The 17,758-nt window shown below is 43.9% G+C and overlaps 1 protein-coding gene across 1 annotated transcript in view; it reads left to right on the top strand.

The window, feature by feature from the left end:
• The first annotated feature begins 563 nt into the window (after nt 1-563).
• LOC105933956 (integrin alpha-5) overlaps nt 564-17,758 on the top strand; it is a 91,911-nt gene continuing 74,716 nt past the window's right edge. The window contains exon 1 of the mRNA XM_036151918.1: nt 564-937. Within this exon, the coding sequence (XP_036007811.1) occupies nt 735-937 (203 nt within the window). The 5' untranslated portion in view covers nt 564-734. The remainder of the gene's footprint in view (nt 938-17,758) is intronic.

The raw sequence follows: 17,758 nt of genomic DNA, 5'->3' as shown, positions 1-17,758 counted from the left end.
GCCAGAGCTTTGATGGAACGGTGCACTTAGAAGCATATCCATGTAAGAGTGCCCCAGTCAAAGTCCAAATCTAAATCCAGATGAGCATCTGTGGCTGGATTTAAAAATTGGTGTATGCATCCAGTCTAGTGAGTCTGTTTTTATTTATTTCTTTGCAATTGCGAGATCCCCCCCCCCCAAAAAAAAACACACACACACACACACACACACACACACACACACACACACACACACACACACACACACACAACAAAACAAAATTCCAGATGTTTTGAGTACAGACATAACCCCCAAAGACTTGCAGCTGTAATCACAGTAGTATTAAGGTTTCTGAATACAAATAGTAGGTATGGGGGTATGAATACTTTTGAAATCTTATGAGACTGCAACATCGAATAGGCTACTTTGTAAGATAAAGTCTCTCTCTCTCTCTCTCTCTCTCTCTCTCTCTCTCTCTCTCTCTCTCTCTCTCTCTCTCTCTCTCTCTCTCTCTCTCTCTCTCTCTCTCTCTCTCTCTCTCTCTCTCTCTCTCTCTCTCTCCCCACCCCATGTGAGTATTACATTTCTCCATCCACTCTGCGGAGCACTACACGGGACCTGTTGGAGCTGAAGTCGGGGCTTTTGGAACTCAGATTTAGGGGAAAGACCACAATGTGGCCGGGATAAGGGCCAGGACGGATGATGCGTGTTGCGCCGCGCCTCTTCCATGCAAGAAGAGTCTGTCAGCAGCAGAGATGGGCGCCCTTCCTGGACTCTCTCCTCCCCGCCGGCCGCGGGGGGACCGCTGCCGCCGCGCTGCGCTGCTCCTACCTGTAGCGGCGGCCGTGCTTCAGCTTTGCTCCGCTTTTAACCTGGACGCGGAGGGACGCGCCGTCTTCACGGGGCCGCGGGGGAGTTATTTTGGATATTCCGTGGAATTCTTCGGGAACTCATCCAGGTAAAAAAAAAGAAAAAAAAAAAGTTTCATGGCAACATCACGATGCTTGATTGCGTTTTAGCATCAACGTGTAGGACCTGAACAAAGAAATTTATGAAAAAAGAGAAGATCATTTTCTCCTAATTGGAGTCTTTTCTTTATTTTTACATTGTGGCCTTGGCTCTTTTAGGTAAATTTCGCACTAGGTAACATATTCGTCCAGAAATGTAAAAAAGTCACATCCCCCTCCTCCTCATATTATGTGTGGGATGAATTTTTAAAACAGATCTTTGACTGTTTCGTGGATTGCAATATTTGAAATAAAACACGCATCAGTCATTTGCACTTTGATCTCTTTCACACAGACCTACACGTGCACACACAGACAGAATTCCTGCGCGAGTCTGATTGGAACCAGACGCACGGGTCTGTGTGCGATTCAGCGAGGAGGGGGTTTAACCCGCAGAAAAGAAAAACACAACTCTTACCCCGGCCCGAGCTGGGCTGCAGGAGGACAGTGGGGCTTTATGATTGGTTGTTCTTTATTTAAAAATGTTACTTTTATTTTGACAGCTCGGGAACTGCTGAAATAGATGCAGTCAGAGATCAAAGGGATTACTCTTGTTGCCCTCTCTCTCTCTCTCTCTCTCTCTCTCTCTCTCTCTCTCTCTCTCTCTCTCACACACACACACACACACACACACACACACACACACACACACACACACACACACACACACACACACACACACACACACACAGAGACTAAGGTCCATCTCCTGGTTTCATGGTTGTATCTATTACAGATCTGATGTGCTTCTTGCTTTCATCTTAGGAGTATAAAAATAATAATACATTTCCTAAATTAAAAGAGGTGGCAGGAAACTGTGGAAAGCAGAAACTGTTGTATTTGCAGCTTTGAGGCGTTTAGAAAACCAAAACAGTTGCCCAAGGGGAATAAAAAAGGCAACACTATAGAAACTACAGTAGGTGGGTGATGATAAATTTGGCTCGGGAGACAAAATGATGCATGATATTGTGTTGCACAACATGAGAGGAGATTTTGCAATCTTGGGAAAGGTTAAAAAAAATTCCTTTTTTGTTTTCACAAATATCTTTTAAAAAAAATTGTATCAGTGTAGAATACCCTAGTCTAGATTTGACTAGATGAGGGTTCTGCAGGCAGCGACTCTAGAGACTTGAGGGAAATGTATCCATGGAGAAGGAATTGTATCCATCGTCTTTTTACAAAAGTGTTATGTTTCTAATTTATTTAAAATTTCTTTTTAAAAACTAAAAATAGAATAGTTTTTTTAAATGACAACACATTTAGTAGTTGACATTTGTGAAAAATGACAAGTAGTCTTTTTCAAAAGGTCACATAACCATTACTTCTCTAGACACACAGTGTTGAAGGAGGGCTGGTCTTGAAGTTGGTTCTTCACAGTCTCTCACACTATTTTCATTGGTTGTTGGTCTTCATGACTCCGCCCACAGCTCTTTATGAATTCTGTTCTTCCGTCTGGCTTGTGGTTTTTTTAATCTGTCCCAGCAAAGACTTGGTGCTGAGGTAGCGCCAGTCTTATGGTACCAGAGTTGGTGGAGACCCAGCACCTGATATGAAGCAGATGCTGGCACTAATTAGCTGTGGAAGCAGTTTACCAGTTTTACCTGAACCAGTTTGACTCATGTCGCTGTGCACACGACAGCGACCCATTGAAAACGTGATTGTTTCCCCATTTCTGTAAACACGTCTACATGACATTTTAATCGCGATCTCTGTATGCAACACAGAAACAGTAAAAACAGTGTAATTTTCCCGGCACTGTATTTTCTTTGAAACTCATCATGTGCATGCGTACCAACACTCCCTGCTGAAAAAGGTGTCACCACAACGGCATACTGCACATCTGCCAGGGCCTCTGCCAGGGCCTCCCCATACCGGACAAGTACGTTCACACTGTGAGGTCATTTCTTTCACAGCACAAATGACATTTAGGGCAGCAGTAATACTTAAAACATCATGCTGTGTTATTGCCGTAAGATTCTAGGCTGTAATAACCAGACAAGCCGACCACAAGCCAGAACCAAACTAACAAATCCATCAGAACAGCCATTTGGCTTCTCCAGCCACTGTTGCTGCTTGCTTTCCACAGCTGCAGGAAATCTTCAGAGGACTCAGTATACCACCTTAAGTCTCTTTTATACAGTTGTACTAAGTAAGGCCCCATTTGCTTGTGGCCATGAATTGACTTTTCACTTTGGGCTTTTGCTTACGCTTTTAAAAAGGTCATTTTTGTGGTTGAATAATGATACAAGCCATATATTCAGTGAGCTTTAGGTAAAAGAACTGGAGGCACAAAGCTGAATTTACTGTGGATTTTCTCTAATGCACATGGAGTAAAATTTGTGCAAACATCCCCATTAATATATCGATAAATATTGCTTTTTTTTAAGCCATCATCATGTTTCATTCTCATTGGATGTTTGACTACTCTTCTTATCGAAATTGTTAGTTAATTTGAACTTGTTGGTCTCCCAGTTTCTGCAACTGAGTGTTAACCTGTCCAGGGTGTACCCCGCCTCTTGCCTATTGACAGCTGAAGATAGGCACCAGCAGCCCTCGTGTTAGATAATGGATGGATGGATGGTTTCCCAGTTTGGACTCGAACTTTAAAGGAGCCATAAGCACAGTTTCAATATTTTAGATGGAAAGAACAAAAACATAGTGATGTGAAGAACTAAAGGTAATATTTCAGATGGACTATGGTATGATGTTACACCGCAGCTCTCTGCGTTGTTCTCCAGGCTCTTGTTTACATTGCCGGGCCGGCAATGTAAACAAGAAAGCATTATCAAGTTATGATTTACTCACTTCTTCACTAGACATGTTCCTCCGAAAGGTGATGCTGTTTTGCTGTGTTTTTGTCCTTTACAAATATGGCACAGGAGGCGACGCGTGAGAAGGGAAATGAGGGACTGGGTTTTGTTTTGGTCTACAGACATTGCTCAAGCACCACTTAGTGGTGAAATATCGCTTATTGCTTCTTTAAACATAGACTAAAAATGTTCAGTAGGGCTGAGATTGGGCCTACTCTGGAGCTTTTTGTAGAAGTCGTTAGAAGTCTGCTTTGTCTAATCCAGATATAATTTTTAGGTGTGTTTGGGACCATTGTCCTGTTGTTTTAACAATCTAACTCCTAGTCCTTCAGGCTAGTCCTGGTGGTCCAACAGGTCAATGGTTCCAAACATACATCAAACTGGTTTTGCAATTGATAAAACAGGCTAATAGTTGGCGTCTGGAGTGACAGACTTCAACTCTAAGAAATATTTGTGGACTTATTCTTTAAGGCTTGTTCTTGGTCAGGTAGCAAACCACCTTAAATCAATTCTGCTAAGAAGAGTGGTCTAATATCCAGGCAGTAGGATGGCTGAATCATGTGGATGTAAAGCATGTGTTTTTCTTGAAATTGGTAAGGCGCATTTCATGAATTTTAAGTGGGATTTGCTTATACGTTTGACCCCAAATGTACACTTCTGACCTTACTTCCTAACTCTGAGCACCTTTTGATTTTAAAAATCACTAAGGTTGTTTTTTATTACTCTCCAAGAACAAGAACGGATGAAATACATTGTTGAAAGAACAAAATTCATCTGGAAATAATGTTCATGATGCATGTATATAAACGTCTTGAGTTAAACTGTACATGATGAGAGAAATGCTCATGTCAAAGATGCTTTGCTGCTTTATGGTTGGTATAAAACCTGCTGAGGTGGGAAATAGAGCTTTTAACAGCTAACAGGCGAGTCTGCTCAAATCTTTAGCATGTACAGTAAATCCTGCATCCTCCTCCATCAGCCTCTGTTTCCTCTCACCAACACCATCTGGGGCTGAAAGGCGAAGATGTCGGGTTATGGTTGTGCATGTTTTCACTATTGGAAATTGCTTCAGATTCTCTGGGTTTGCTTTGTTAGGCCTGTGGTGCTTAGTGGGCTTGTTGTGGGCTAATTACTAAGATGTTGATTTAAACCCATTTGTTTTGAGGCAGCTGTATTTTCTTGCTCGCAGCAGTTATTAATCGGAACAATGGCGTGCTTTGTCCTCCGTCAGCTTCATGTGTTTTACACAGCCTACAATTGTTGCTGAACACGAATCCAGGCTGTTGTTCTGTGGGAAAAACGAAGTTCTACCAAACCCGTTCTTGCTGAGAGCATTGTTCCTCCGGGCTGCCGTGCATTCTGACGGTTATTAGGTTGTTTATCCGTAGGGATTATGAAGAGCAGCTCTTGTTGGTTCCACGCTAGCTCTTTTTTTCAGTTCTGCAGTGGCAAGCGTGAGTGTTGGAAGGTAGAGCGTCCATGCAAAGCCAAATGGGAAATAATTACACATCTGTTTAAGTCCTCACTAACAAGTACTCTGCTCGTGGTGAAGGACAATGACAAAGCTGCTGCGCTGAAAAACTCTCTGCTGGTTGGTTCTCCTAAAGCTCAGGCATATAACAAACATAATGTAGCTTTACCAGTTTTAATACAATCTAGGTTTCAGGACTTTTGAATCAATGCAGGTACTGACCTTTGACATGACTCAGTTTCCAGAGTGCTGTTGGCTGGTCAGTCTATGAGTTTGGTGGAGACTGAAAATGAGTAAATCTACCAGGCAGTAGGAGGTTCTGATTATACCTTTGAGTATAAATACAACAACATAATGCTATTTAGGACAATTAAAAACAAAATGGATAATATGATGCCACTGCCTTTATTTAACAGATAAGCAGCAGTTGTTCCTGTTGCTACTGGAATATTATCAGACTTCTACATAATATGTTAATTTTAAAATAAAGTTACCTTTAGCACTTTTTGTTTTTATTTTTATTTTGGGAGTATTGCCAAGGCTCATTGCACAGAAGGTTTTACCTTTGCCATTCTGCTCTTTATGGAGTAACATTGGAAGTCGGTTGGCCAATTAGCAGCTAAATCGTTTGTTTTATCTGCTCTGGTAGAGCCTGCCATCTGCTACATATCAGATATTCAGCTTGTAGCTTGACAGCTGTAGTTTTAAAATAGCTTTTTGTATTGCAACAGTAAATGTTTTCAAACAGCCAACTTTTCCTTTTTGGTTAGTAAGAGAAAAGCATTTTGGTGTTTTTGCAGCCAGCTGGGGGGCAGTGTGTGGCAGAAGAGGAGGGAGGGGCACTCTGGCCTAACTCTTGATTTAACCAGAGAAAACTCAGGTACCTTAACTCCTCTAAGGATGTAGCACACACAACCACCACCACAGGCATCGCTTACACACATGGAAGACACTTAAATAACACTATAAACAAGGGATTCTGTCGGAAAAAAGAAAAGCCCAAAAAAAGCGATTTCACGTTTTAAAACTAACCCAAAAAATGCAAACGGCCAACTCATTAAAGTTGCAAGCAACTTTAGAGAAACACAACCCCAAAGTTGCTTATAATAAGCAGACTATGCAACACTGAAGCTCACATGAATACCCCTAAAACTAGATAAAAAAATAGATTTAAAAACAGTTTTTCCCAAAGCTGTGAGGGCTATCACCCCCTGCTGAAGATCAAACAAACCACCAGCCAAGTTCATAGTCTGTTACATGTTTAGAAACACACCACTTGTTCAACAGATTCTTGTTCCATAGAGAACAATAACCTGTTTACATTGTTTCTCACATTCTAATGTCTATTTGCAAAATTCTGCTTTATCCATACAAACTGCACAGCTGTATAACTTGAAGATTTAAATGTATTGCTCAGCATTCTATTGTGTGCATGACTGTATCAAACAACAGAGAGTTTGTGTGATACACTCATCCCACTGCAGAGTATGTCTTTTTGACTCGAACATGAATCTAGGGCTGGACGATAATTCAATAACAATATATATCGATCGATAGACGTGTGGCGTGATAGGAAAAAATAGGGTTGATAAAACTTCGATATAGAAACAATTTTCCTTCCTTTCTTTCAGCCTATCATATTCGTTGATGCTACAGTCACTACTTCCTCTCAACCAATCGTAATCGCGGACCCAGGCACGCCGTCACAAAGCGGCGCCCTCTCAAACCACAACACAGAGCACGTGAAAATGTCGCAGCAAGGAGCGGCGGAGGAAACGGTCCTAAAACGGGGTTTTACTAGTTCGCCAGTCTGACAGAAATAAACCACAAACTTGCAAGGAACCGGTAAAAACAAAGTCTGGTAATGCAACCAACTTGTTTCATCACGTAAGCCGCTCAGCCGCTCACACCCGCAGCAGTGCGAGCTGTGTCAGCCCCGCGCGACACCGCGTCGTCTTCGTAGGAATCTTCTGGAAGTTCTTCCAAAACAAAGCAGGTATAGACCTAAACTGGGCTCCCTTAGTTGTGATAAAATGACAAAGCTTCCAAGCGGCATAAGGACATTACGCATGCAGTAACGTTCTTCATAGTGATGGATATGCTGCTGTTGTCTAACCTGACAAAAGCCAGCTGTATGTCGCTCCGCCTAGCTCCACTCACATACATCTGGGACACCGCCAGTAGAAAGTGATTTCTCCAACCAATTTTATGGTCTGGCCAATCAGGACGCAGGGCTGGCATTTCATAGATGTGACGTAGTGGAGACGCGACCATGACGTGAGACTGTTTTGATAGCAATGGCGGCTCGTCGAGGAAGCAAGCGTTAACATTGATGCTGCCATTTCTTCCGTGTTGTCCAATCTACCTAATATTGTTTCATTAAAAGAACATCAGAGAACGCCTCTGAAGGCTTTTGTTGGTGGAAACGATATTTTCGCCCTTCTCCCGACCGCATTTGGCAAGTTTTGTTTTCCGCTGCAGATGCGGACGCGCCCCGGAGCGGTTAGCGGTTAGCGCTAACTATATTAGGAGGCCTTTAGTCCTTAACGCGGTCGGCCCGGGATCGACTCTGACCCGCGGCGCTTTGCCGCCTGTCTTCCCCCTTCTTCCTGTCAGCTCACTGTCAATAAAACGCATGCCACTAGAGCCGCAAACACATTATTATTATTATTTTTTTTTTCCTGCGTCGCTATCATTGGCGTCACGGGTTAGCTTCGGTGTGAGTTGTTGAAATAGCACGTCAATAAAGATGACAGACAAGTGGCTTATCCAATCATATGCAAGAATTTTTGATAAGGCCCAGCCTTCAATAAAGGCAATTCCTATGGCGGTGTCCCAGATGTATGTGAGTGAAGCTAGGCGGAGCGACATACAGCTGGCTTTTGTCAGGTTAGCTGTTGTCTGCAGCTGAAAAACCTGGCTTCAAACAATTACTCGCCACTCTTGGTCCGCGATATAAAGTTCTGGGACGCAAGTTTTTCTCTGACAGCGCTCCCTAAATTGTGCAACTAGTGCAGAGAATCAGTGCAAATTGAGCTGCAATCTGTGTGTTTACACGCCAGAACCTCGGACCTCAGCCCTGCATCAGCCTCTCGATTATGAAACCTGAGGAGTAACTAGTGTACTATTCCCACCTAAATAGGCTGTATTATTTATTTATTTGGTATATTTATTTTGGTAACTTTTCTGGTCACTTTTGTTTATTCTTTGTCAGTATTTAATAACATAACTCAGGTCTCTTAAGTTATTTTTGTTTTAAAAAATTCTGTTATGGTTAAAAAAGTTAGTTAAATAAAGATTTAATTGGAATTCTGTGTTTGTGTTCCTTATTACAATTAAATAATTTAGCAATATCATAAAATGTCCAGGCAGAGCTGCATATAAAATATGGTTTTAAATATTTTCAATAATTATCGATATCGATCAATATGGATTTTTTTATCGATTTTTCTATATTTTTCTATATCGTCCAGCCCTACATGAATCTATTAGAAGCTAAGGACTATTTGTGCACATTAAACTTCTCAGAAAGCAGCAGTTGTTGTTGGTCAGTGCAATCAACTGAGATAATGAAGAAAAGTTTGGAAACATGTCTTGCTGTGTCTGCGTGTTATATGTAATCTGTTTCTCAGAAAGCAGCAGGTGTTGTTGGTCAGTGCAATCAACTGAGATAATGAAGAAAAGTTTGGAAACATTATGTCTTGTTGTGTCTGCGTGTTATATGTAATCTGTGGATTATGAGCTGGCGTCTGCCTCATCAGAAATTTCATTATGGTATCACAAAATGACAGGGTTTCCTGCAGCGCTGTCTTGGCGAGGCGGCCGCCTCGGCAAACTCACGCTACCATCTCGCCAACATTCCAAAAAAAAAAAACACAAAAAAACAAAAACAAACAAACAAACAAACAAACTCGATATGCATGCATGTTTATTTGACGTTAACACGCGTTTTTTTGTTGCTGCTTTCGCGCATGTATAAGTTATACTGAATGGCAGGGAAAAAACACATGGATACGCCCCCCCCGACCCCCCCCTCGGTCCGCGCAAAACTTGTCATCGTCTCTCCACTTCGCCAGTCGGTCCGCAAAAAACTTGTCGTCGTCTCTACCCCCCCCCCCCCACTCCGCCAGTCGGTCCGCGCAAAAATTGTCGTCTCCTGGTCGCCTGGTGGAGTGGAGCATGTTTTGTTGATTTCTACTTTCTTATAGACAGTCACACTACCCAGTTACATATTCTTTCATACTATACCGGTTTCATAGGAAATAGTTGCGGAATAGGGACTCCATTCTAAAGGTGTGTAACTAAAATCTGTGGTCCAGATAAATATTACTGGTGGGATTTTCTGGGTAATGTAAGGTCTCGCATCATTTCAGATTTTATAATTATCCATCCATCCATTCATTTTCTTCCGCTTATCTGGGGCGGGGTCGCGGGGGTAGCAGCTTCAGTAGGGAGGCCCAGACATCCCTCTCCCCAGCCACTTGGGCCAACTCCTCCGGGGGTATCCCAAGGTGTTCCCAGGCCAGCCGAGAGACATAGTCCCTTCAGCGTGTCTTGGGTCTCCCTCTGGGTCTCCTCCCGGTGGGACGTGCCCAGAACACCTCACCAGTGAGGCGTCCAGGAGGCATCCTAACCAGATGCCTGAGCCACCTCAACTGGCTCCTCTCGACGTGGAGGAGCAGCGGCTTTACTTTGATTCCCCCCCCCCCCCCCAAATGACTGCGCTCCGCACCCTATCTCTAAGGAAGAGCCCAGACACACTAAGGAGAAAACTCATTTCGGCCGCTTGTATCTGGGATCTCGTTCTTTCAGTCATGACCAAAAGCTCATGACCATAGATGAGGGTAGGAATGTAGATCGACTGGTAAATCGAGAGCTTCGCCTTTTGGCTCAGCTCTGTCTTCACCACAACGGATCAGTACAGCGCCCGCTTCACAGCAGACACCACACCAATCCGCCTGTCGATCTCCCGCTCCATCTTCCCCTCATTCGTGAACAAGACCCCAATATACTTCCTCCACTAGGGGTAGTACATCCTCCCCAACCCTGGAGGAGGCACTCTACCCTTTTCCGGTTCAAGACCACAGTCTTTGGAGGCATTGATTCTCATCCCGGCCGCTTCGCACTCGGCTGCAAACTTCTCTAGTGAGAGCTGTAGATCATGCCCTGATGAAGCAAATAGGACCACGTCATCCGCGAATAGCAGAGACACAATCCTAAGGCCACCAAAACGGATCCCCTTAACACCTTGGCTGCGCCTAGAAATTCTGTCCATAAAAGTTATGAACAGAATCGTGACAAAGGGCAACCTTGGCGGAGTCCAACTCTCACCAGAAACGAGTCCGACTTACTGCCGGCAATGCGGACCAGACTCTGACACCGGTCATACAAAGACCTGACAGCCCTTATTAAATGGCCTGGTACTCCATACTCCCGGAGTACCCCCTACAGGATCCCTCAAGGGACACGTTCGAATGCCTTCTCCAGATCCACAAAGCACATGTAGACTTGTTGGGCAAACTCCCATGCCCCCTCCAGGATCCTGCTGAGGGTGTAGAGCTGATCCAGTGTTCCACGGCCAGGACGAAAACTACACTGCTCTTCCTGAATACGAGATTCGACTATCCGACGGACCCTCCTTTTCAGAGCCCCGGAATAGACCTTCCCAGGGAGGCTTAAGAGTGTGATTCCTCTGCAGTTGGAACACACCCTCCGGTCCCCCTTTTTAAATAGGGGGACCACCACCCCAGTTTGCCAATCCAGGGGAACTGCCCCCGATGTCCACGCAATGCTGCAGAGCCGCGTTAACCAACACAGCCCCACAACATCCATAGCCTTAAGGTACTCAGGGCGAATCTCATCCACCCCCGGGGCCTTGCCACCGAGGAGCTTTTTAACAACCTTGGCAACCTCAGCACCAGAGATGGGAGGACCCAACCCAGAGTCCTAAGGCTCTGCTTCTGCAATGGAAGACGTGTTGGTGGGATTAAGGTGGTCTTCGAAGTATTCTGCCAACTTACGCATGAGGTCCCGAGTCGAGGTCAGCAGCACACCACCCCACACGATAAACAGTGTTGGTACTGCACTGTGTTTCTCCGTGGCCTCTCCGAACTCTTCCAATGCCCGAGGTTTTGCCTCAGTGACCAGGCGAGCTGCCTGCCGCTTTAACTGCCGGTACACATCAGCTGCTTCCGGAGTCCCACAGGCCAATAAAGCCCAATAGGACTCCTTCTTGAGCTTGATGGCTTCCCTCACCGCCGGTGTCCACCAGCGTGTTCGAGGGTTGCTGCCGCGACATGCACCGACAACCTTGCGGCCAAGGCTCCGACTAGACACCTCAACAATAGAGGCACAAAACATGGTCCATTCAGACTCAATGTCCCCCTCTCCTCCCTCGGGACGTGTTCAAAGCTCTCCCGGAGGTGGGAGTTAAAGCTCCGTCTCACGGGGGACTCTTCACAGCACGAGGGATGTTCCCAGCAGACCCTCACAATACGTTTGGGCCTGTCAGGTCTGACCGGCTCACCACCAGGTAGTGGTCGGTGGAAAGCTCCGCCCCCCAAGAGCACTGCCGCTTGCGGTTCCGCGTTGACGGACGTGGGTTACTGACCTGGTAGCTGTGCTGCCACTGGGTGGGTCCGGGGCTCTGGGGTCCCTGGGGTGTGTCGCCCTCGGACGGGTGCCCTTGCGGGGTTTTGGAGGTTTGGGTTCTGTGAAGTATGCCTCTTGGGATCTGGGCCGGTATATGCACCGGGTGTCTGGCCCTACCGGGGCCTCTGGTGTACTGGGGGGCCTCGGAACCTGTTGAGCTGGTAGGGGGGCATGAACATATCATGGCAGATGCTCTCCCCTTTATGGGTTGGCACTCTGCTAGTGGGGGGAGGGATGGGGAGTGGGGATTAACCCAACCTGGATGTCTATTGTCGTATGTGTGGTGAGTTGATTGAATGTCAGTGTGGGGGGAGGGTTACATCTTTCAGGTGGGGGGGTCTAGATGTGGATATTTGAAGGGCTCCGTGTCTGGTCCCCTATCTCAGTCCTGGTCCATGCCATCTTCCGGTGTGGGTTTCATCTGGGAAGAGGGTTTTTGCATGGCTCGGGCGGGCTGGCTAACCAGGGTCTTTTTTTTAACCTCCTGGACAGCCAGGAGGTTTGGTGGGTGGGTTGGGGGGGTGGAGGTGTTAGTCCTGGTGAGTGGTTGGCTCACGGGCCCTGCTGCCTGTCCCTGGCCCCCGGGCTTTGATGGTGCGACTGGCAGGGTCCCCCTCTCTGGGTGGGCTCTCATGGAACGGGGGTGCCTATTGGAGTCAGCAGGGGAGCTGCTCCCTAGGAGTGCAGTAGGCTCCCCAGTCCTTTTCTCCCCATCCCCAGACTCCTCCCTCTGCCTCCTCCATCACGCTGCCACACATGTATGACCTTGGGGAGGGGGCCGTTACTGGAGGGTCCCACTTTCTGATGACGTCCCTCACCCCAATTTTATTATGCATCTTAGACACTTTCACTCAAAACATTTTCACAACGCACATATATGTAGGGCATTGTTTGGGGGCTGGGGGGTAAAGACATCTGGGGAGGGGCTTTTTGTGTGGACCTCATCTCAGATGACTCCCTCTAGCCCCTCTTGCATTTAGACATTGAGAGTTCTGGGTAGTTGCTTGGAGGGAGTGCACTGGCACCAGCTTCCTTCCGGAGGGGGGGGTGGGGGGGGGGGTGGATGGCTCTGGGCACCCCCTTTGGCACTCCCAGTTTTTAACACACTTGAAAACAACATGCAACAGCACAACATCTGAGCGGACCCTGTTCTCCAATTGCTGCCCGGTGCCTGGGGCCTGGAGGAGGAGCGGGCCACCGTGTCCGGGTCCTTGGGGCCCATGGCCGGTTCCACTTCAGCGTAGCTCGGGCCGTCTTTCCTCTTCCCTTGGTGGGGGGGCAGATTTCCTGTGTTGGCCCCTGGGCGCTCTTGCTTTGGGCACTCTTGCTTTGGGGTTCCATTTGGGCGTCTGGGGTTTTGGGTCCCCTGGCGCCTGCCTCAATTCTTTGGCTCTTCACAACCACTATTTTCTTTTGGATAAACTTTACATACACAAGAGATTCACTTCTATACAGAAATCCCATATTTTTTAACTTCAGTTACCACATTATACATGTCAGATTAAATAATAATACATATAATTCAGCAATGGTATCAAGGTTTTACTTTATTGTATCTGTTATACTATATCTGTTGGTTGTGCTGTTCTTTTTACATCTCTCTTTGCAGGTGATGAAGCAGACTAAAGACGTTTTATCATTCTCTCCCCTTTATCTCCTCTTTCTTTCACCTTTTCTCCTTTTCTTTTTTTTCTTCTTGTTCTTCCTTTCCTCTCCTACTTTCCCATTGTAGTGTCTATATAATTTAAGATATTCCCTGCATGAATCATAATAAAACGATTTACAAGCATAAATCAAGCGGAGCACTATGACTTGTGAAAGTAAAATGTGTTGAGCTCTATGTGGCATTAAGACAACAATTCTCGTTGCTGTATTGCCAGACAGGACACTGAAAAAAAAAAAAAAAAAAAAGCTCCGCTCCTTCACCCGAGTGTCCAAGACAGACGGACGCAGATCAGATGAAACAACAACAAAGTCCTGGTGCCAAGAGCACATGTGGACACCCTTATGCTTGAACATTTTATATTTAGTGTGCACATTTTTTCTTGCTTTTTGAAATCATGACTGGATTTCAGTTAGCCATTTACAGTGTTGGGTAAGTTACTTTAAAAATGTAATCCGTTACAGTTACAAGTTACTTTGTTTAAAATGTAATTGTAGTGTAACTTTTTCGATTACTTTTAAAAAGTAATGTAACTAATTACTTTTGATTACTTTTTGATTACTTTGTTTTAATGAGTATTGACCCATGTTCAACATTTAATTTTTGAGAACTGAATGTGAACCTTAAAAAAGCGGAATTTCCTGTATATCCAATCAGTAGTTTAAGGACAAGAGTCAGCAAATGCAAATTCTGCCCTGTAAAACAATGACAGCACAATTGTTGCTGTATGATCTGAAGCCCAATTTGGAGCTTTTAAACAGGCTTTGAAAAACTTTGATAATTTGCTGCTGTAATATTATAGATTTTTTTAGAATAAAAAGCTAGCAGACGTGCATAATTAAAAACAACAGAAATACAATTATAGAGCATTCAGTATTGTAAGAAAGCCCTCACTGTTTCTGGATAAATACATTATTGTATGAGTTAAGTTCTGTTCCGTTTTCTGCCTTTTTCGTTGTAAAACGGCAACACTGTGAACGCTGAGCTGTCTGTGGACGCGCGTTTGATTTTCCGCTTAAGACAAAGTTTTGCAGTTTCACAACACACGTCGGCTCTCACTGTTTATTGTTGTGGGTGAATAACAAGAGGTGGCTGTCAACAAGCTTGAAGGCTGTCATTTTTGATGCGCTGCTTGAGCTGAAATAAAACCGTGAAACGTCCGCTCGCTTGCTGTTCTTTCAGAAGGCTCAGGACAGGATGGATCATCAGAGTGATAGAGACAAGGAGCCGTAGCGGGACACGGCGATACAGGGCGCAAAGCGCAAAGGTTTTTCTTTATATTTTGAAAAAAATGTAACTAAATTTGTAATTCTTAATATTTTCGGAAGTAACTGTAACAGAATTACATATTTTCTCACTGTAACTGTAACGAATTACAGTTACTCTTTTTTTGTAATTAAATTACGTAACGTCGTTACATGTAATCCGTTACTCCCCAACACTGGCCATTTATGGAAACTCAGTGACAATGAGCTTTATAGGACAGCAATGGTACAATTTAAAGATTGGTCACGTTATGTAAATATTTTACCTTACTGTTGGCACACAATGTTTTTTTTCTAAAATGTTGTGTTAGATTGATATACAATTTAACAAGACACATACCAAGAACAATTTCCCACTTTTGTCTCGCCAGTCCAGAGACTATTTTTCAAAAGTAGGGTTAATCTTTAATTAATAGGGTCTTGGGATTAATCTTTTTTTTTTTTTTTTTTTTTTTTTTTTAGAAAATGTCAGATAAGCCTTTTTGTTCTTTTTGATCCACACTGGTTTACTTCTTGGAATTCTCACCCTGTCTCTACCTTATTGGTAAATCCTGTGTTCTGTCAGAACACCATAATTGTCAGATTGGCATATATTGCTCTAAAGCGTGCGCAACATTTGAATTTGAGCCCTCAGGTCAGTATACTGACCAGCAAAAACGCTATACATGACGTTTATCAGAATCTTTTAAAGAGATAATCAGTCTTGACTGTGCTGTTGTTTCATGAAAGTAGAAACTGCCAGGTGTAAGTGAAATTTCAGGGATGTTAAGAGAAGAAGCCTTAATAAATAAAAACTAATTATGCAATGTAGTAAAAACGTTTGTGTGGGAATTTAAATTTAGTTAGTTTTTCTTTTTATGTTTAATCAATGCTTTAAATTGTTACTCGAGAATAATTTGGGTTGGATAAAAATAAAGTGTATGCCAATCTTACGGGTAGATTCAAATATCAGGATATCATATGGCTATTAACACAAAGGGTATGCCGATCTGACAACGTATGCTGTTCTGACAGAACACCTGAATCTAACCTGAGGCATGCAGTGTAGAGATGCACCGATCCGATACCCGCATCAGATATTAGCTCTGATATCGGCTAATTAGCTGGATCGGATATCAGATGAATGACGCCAATCCAGCATTCCGATCCAGTCATTTTTTAAATCAATATCATACACAGCAATACAGTTACAGCGATCTAGTCACGTCATTTCTGTGTTTGCAACACCATTAGTGGACCAAGCCAGGTCTGCTATTTGGAAACATTTCAAACTTGGTACACCAACAAATCTGACTGCAAAATGCACTGTCTGCAACATGAAAATTGTGAAGGGTGGTGATAATGTTGGTAAATTCAACACCACCAACTTAAATAAGCATCTCCAAAAGCACCATGCTGAAGAGCACACTGAGCTTTTTTTTTTAAACAATGTTTATGTCAAGCCTGATGCCTTCACTCACATGGCAAGGCATACGGTTCAGTCATTCAGCAGTAGTATTAGATCGGTATCGGGTATTGGCAGATATGCTCATCCCAGGTAACGGTATCTGATTGGATCGGAAAAAAAATAATGTCTAATTCAGTGCATTGGTTTCAACATTTTATGTATATAAAAAAAACTACAGAAAGGTGTGGCATGGGGGTTTGCACTCAGCCCCCTTGAGTCAGTACTTTTTATAACCATCTGCAATAATATGTGCAGGTCTTTCAGAGTGTCAACCAGCTGTGCACCATTCAGCAACTGACACGTTTTCCCCTTCTTTACAAAAATAGTCAAATTCTATCAAAGTTAACTTTGAGTCTGTGAGTCTTGTTTAAAATCCTAAATTAGATTTTGGTCAGGAGTTTTTTTACTGGATCATTCAAACACATGAATATGTTTTGAAGCAGATATTGCTTTATTTTTTTGATTGTTGACAATTTGGAAGATGCCCAGTCTTTGTCCAGTAGTAGACTGTATTTAGCTTCATCCAGCTTCCCATCAACTCTGACCAGCTTCCTGCTTTCTGCTGAAGATAATCCCTAACCCACAGCTTGATGCTGCCACCACCATGTTTCACTGCTGGGATGGTTTGTTCCGGGGATGTTTCCTCAGTGTGAGCACTTTCTACCACATACTCACTTTCCATATAAATCAGACTTTTTTATAGCTTTCTTTCAACAATGTCTTTCTTTTTGCCTCTTGTCTATTAAGGCCGGATTTGATGAATAAACTTTTTCTTTTAGTTTTAAACTTCTGTAATAGGCAGATATTTTCCCGATGAATGCGAGACTGAAAAGCTTTAATAGTGGTTTGTTTTTACATCGTATGCCAACATGTTTGACTGAAATCCATTCAGGGGAAAATTGCATGTTACATGTTTGACCTCACCCTGTCTGTGAGTCACTTCCCTGTGTGCAGATGTTCCAGCTGAAGAGCTAAAGGAAAGGAATCCTGCTTTCAGGTCTCAACAGATGCATCCATAATTCCACTGATAACTCAGTTTATTGTTAGTGAGTCAATCGCTGGCTGTTAAGTTCTCACTACTAGGCCCTTTCGTTAACTCGGTGGTATAAGTTACGACACCACATGAGCAGAGATCACAGGAAGTGGGTGGGTGATTAAGTCAACTATAGTTTTGAAAAAGAAGGTTCACTGAAAGCCTGTGCCATAGCTGCCTCAGTGGCTGCAGAGTGAGTATATTTTTTTTATTTTTTTTACAAGGGAAGGCTATTCTTCCGTGTAAATATTCCTCTTATGATCTCCAGATATATTGGGGGATGGGCGAAGAAGAGAATCAGATGGATTTCTGTTATTGTCATTAGTCACCGTTGTCCGTAAAGTTATAGCCTACGATTTGTTCTGGGGCAGGTTCTCAATTCCTTAAACACATATTAATGCATGCGCAGATGTGAAAGTCATACTCAGGCAG

Source organism: Fundulus heteroclitus, chromosome 20 (assembly GCF_011125445.2).
Source record: "Fundulus heteroclitus isolate FHET01 chromosome 20, MU-UCD_Fhet_4.1, whole genome shotgun sequence".
NCBI lineage: Eukaryota > Metazoa > Chordata > Actinopteri > Cyprinodontiformes > Fundulidae > Fundulus > Fundulus heteroclitus.
Note: the sequence above shows the minus strand (reverse complement) of the source record. Positions and strands in the feature narration are given on the sequence as shown.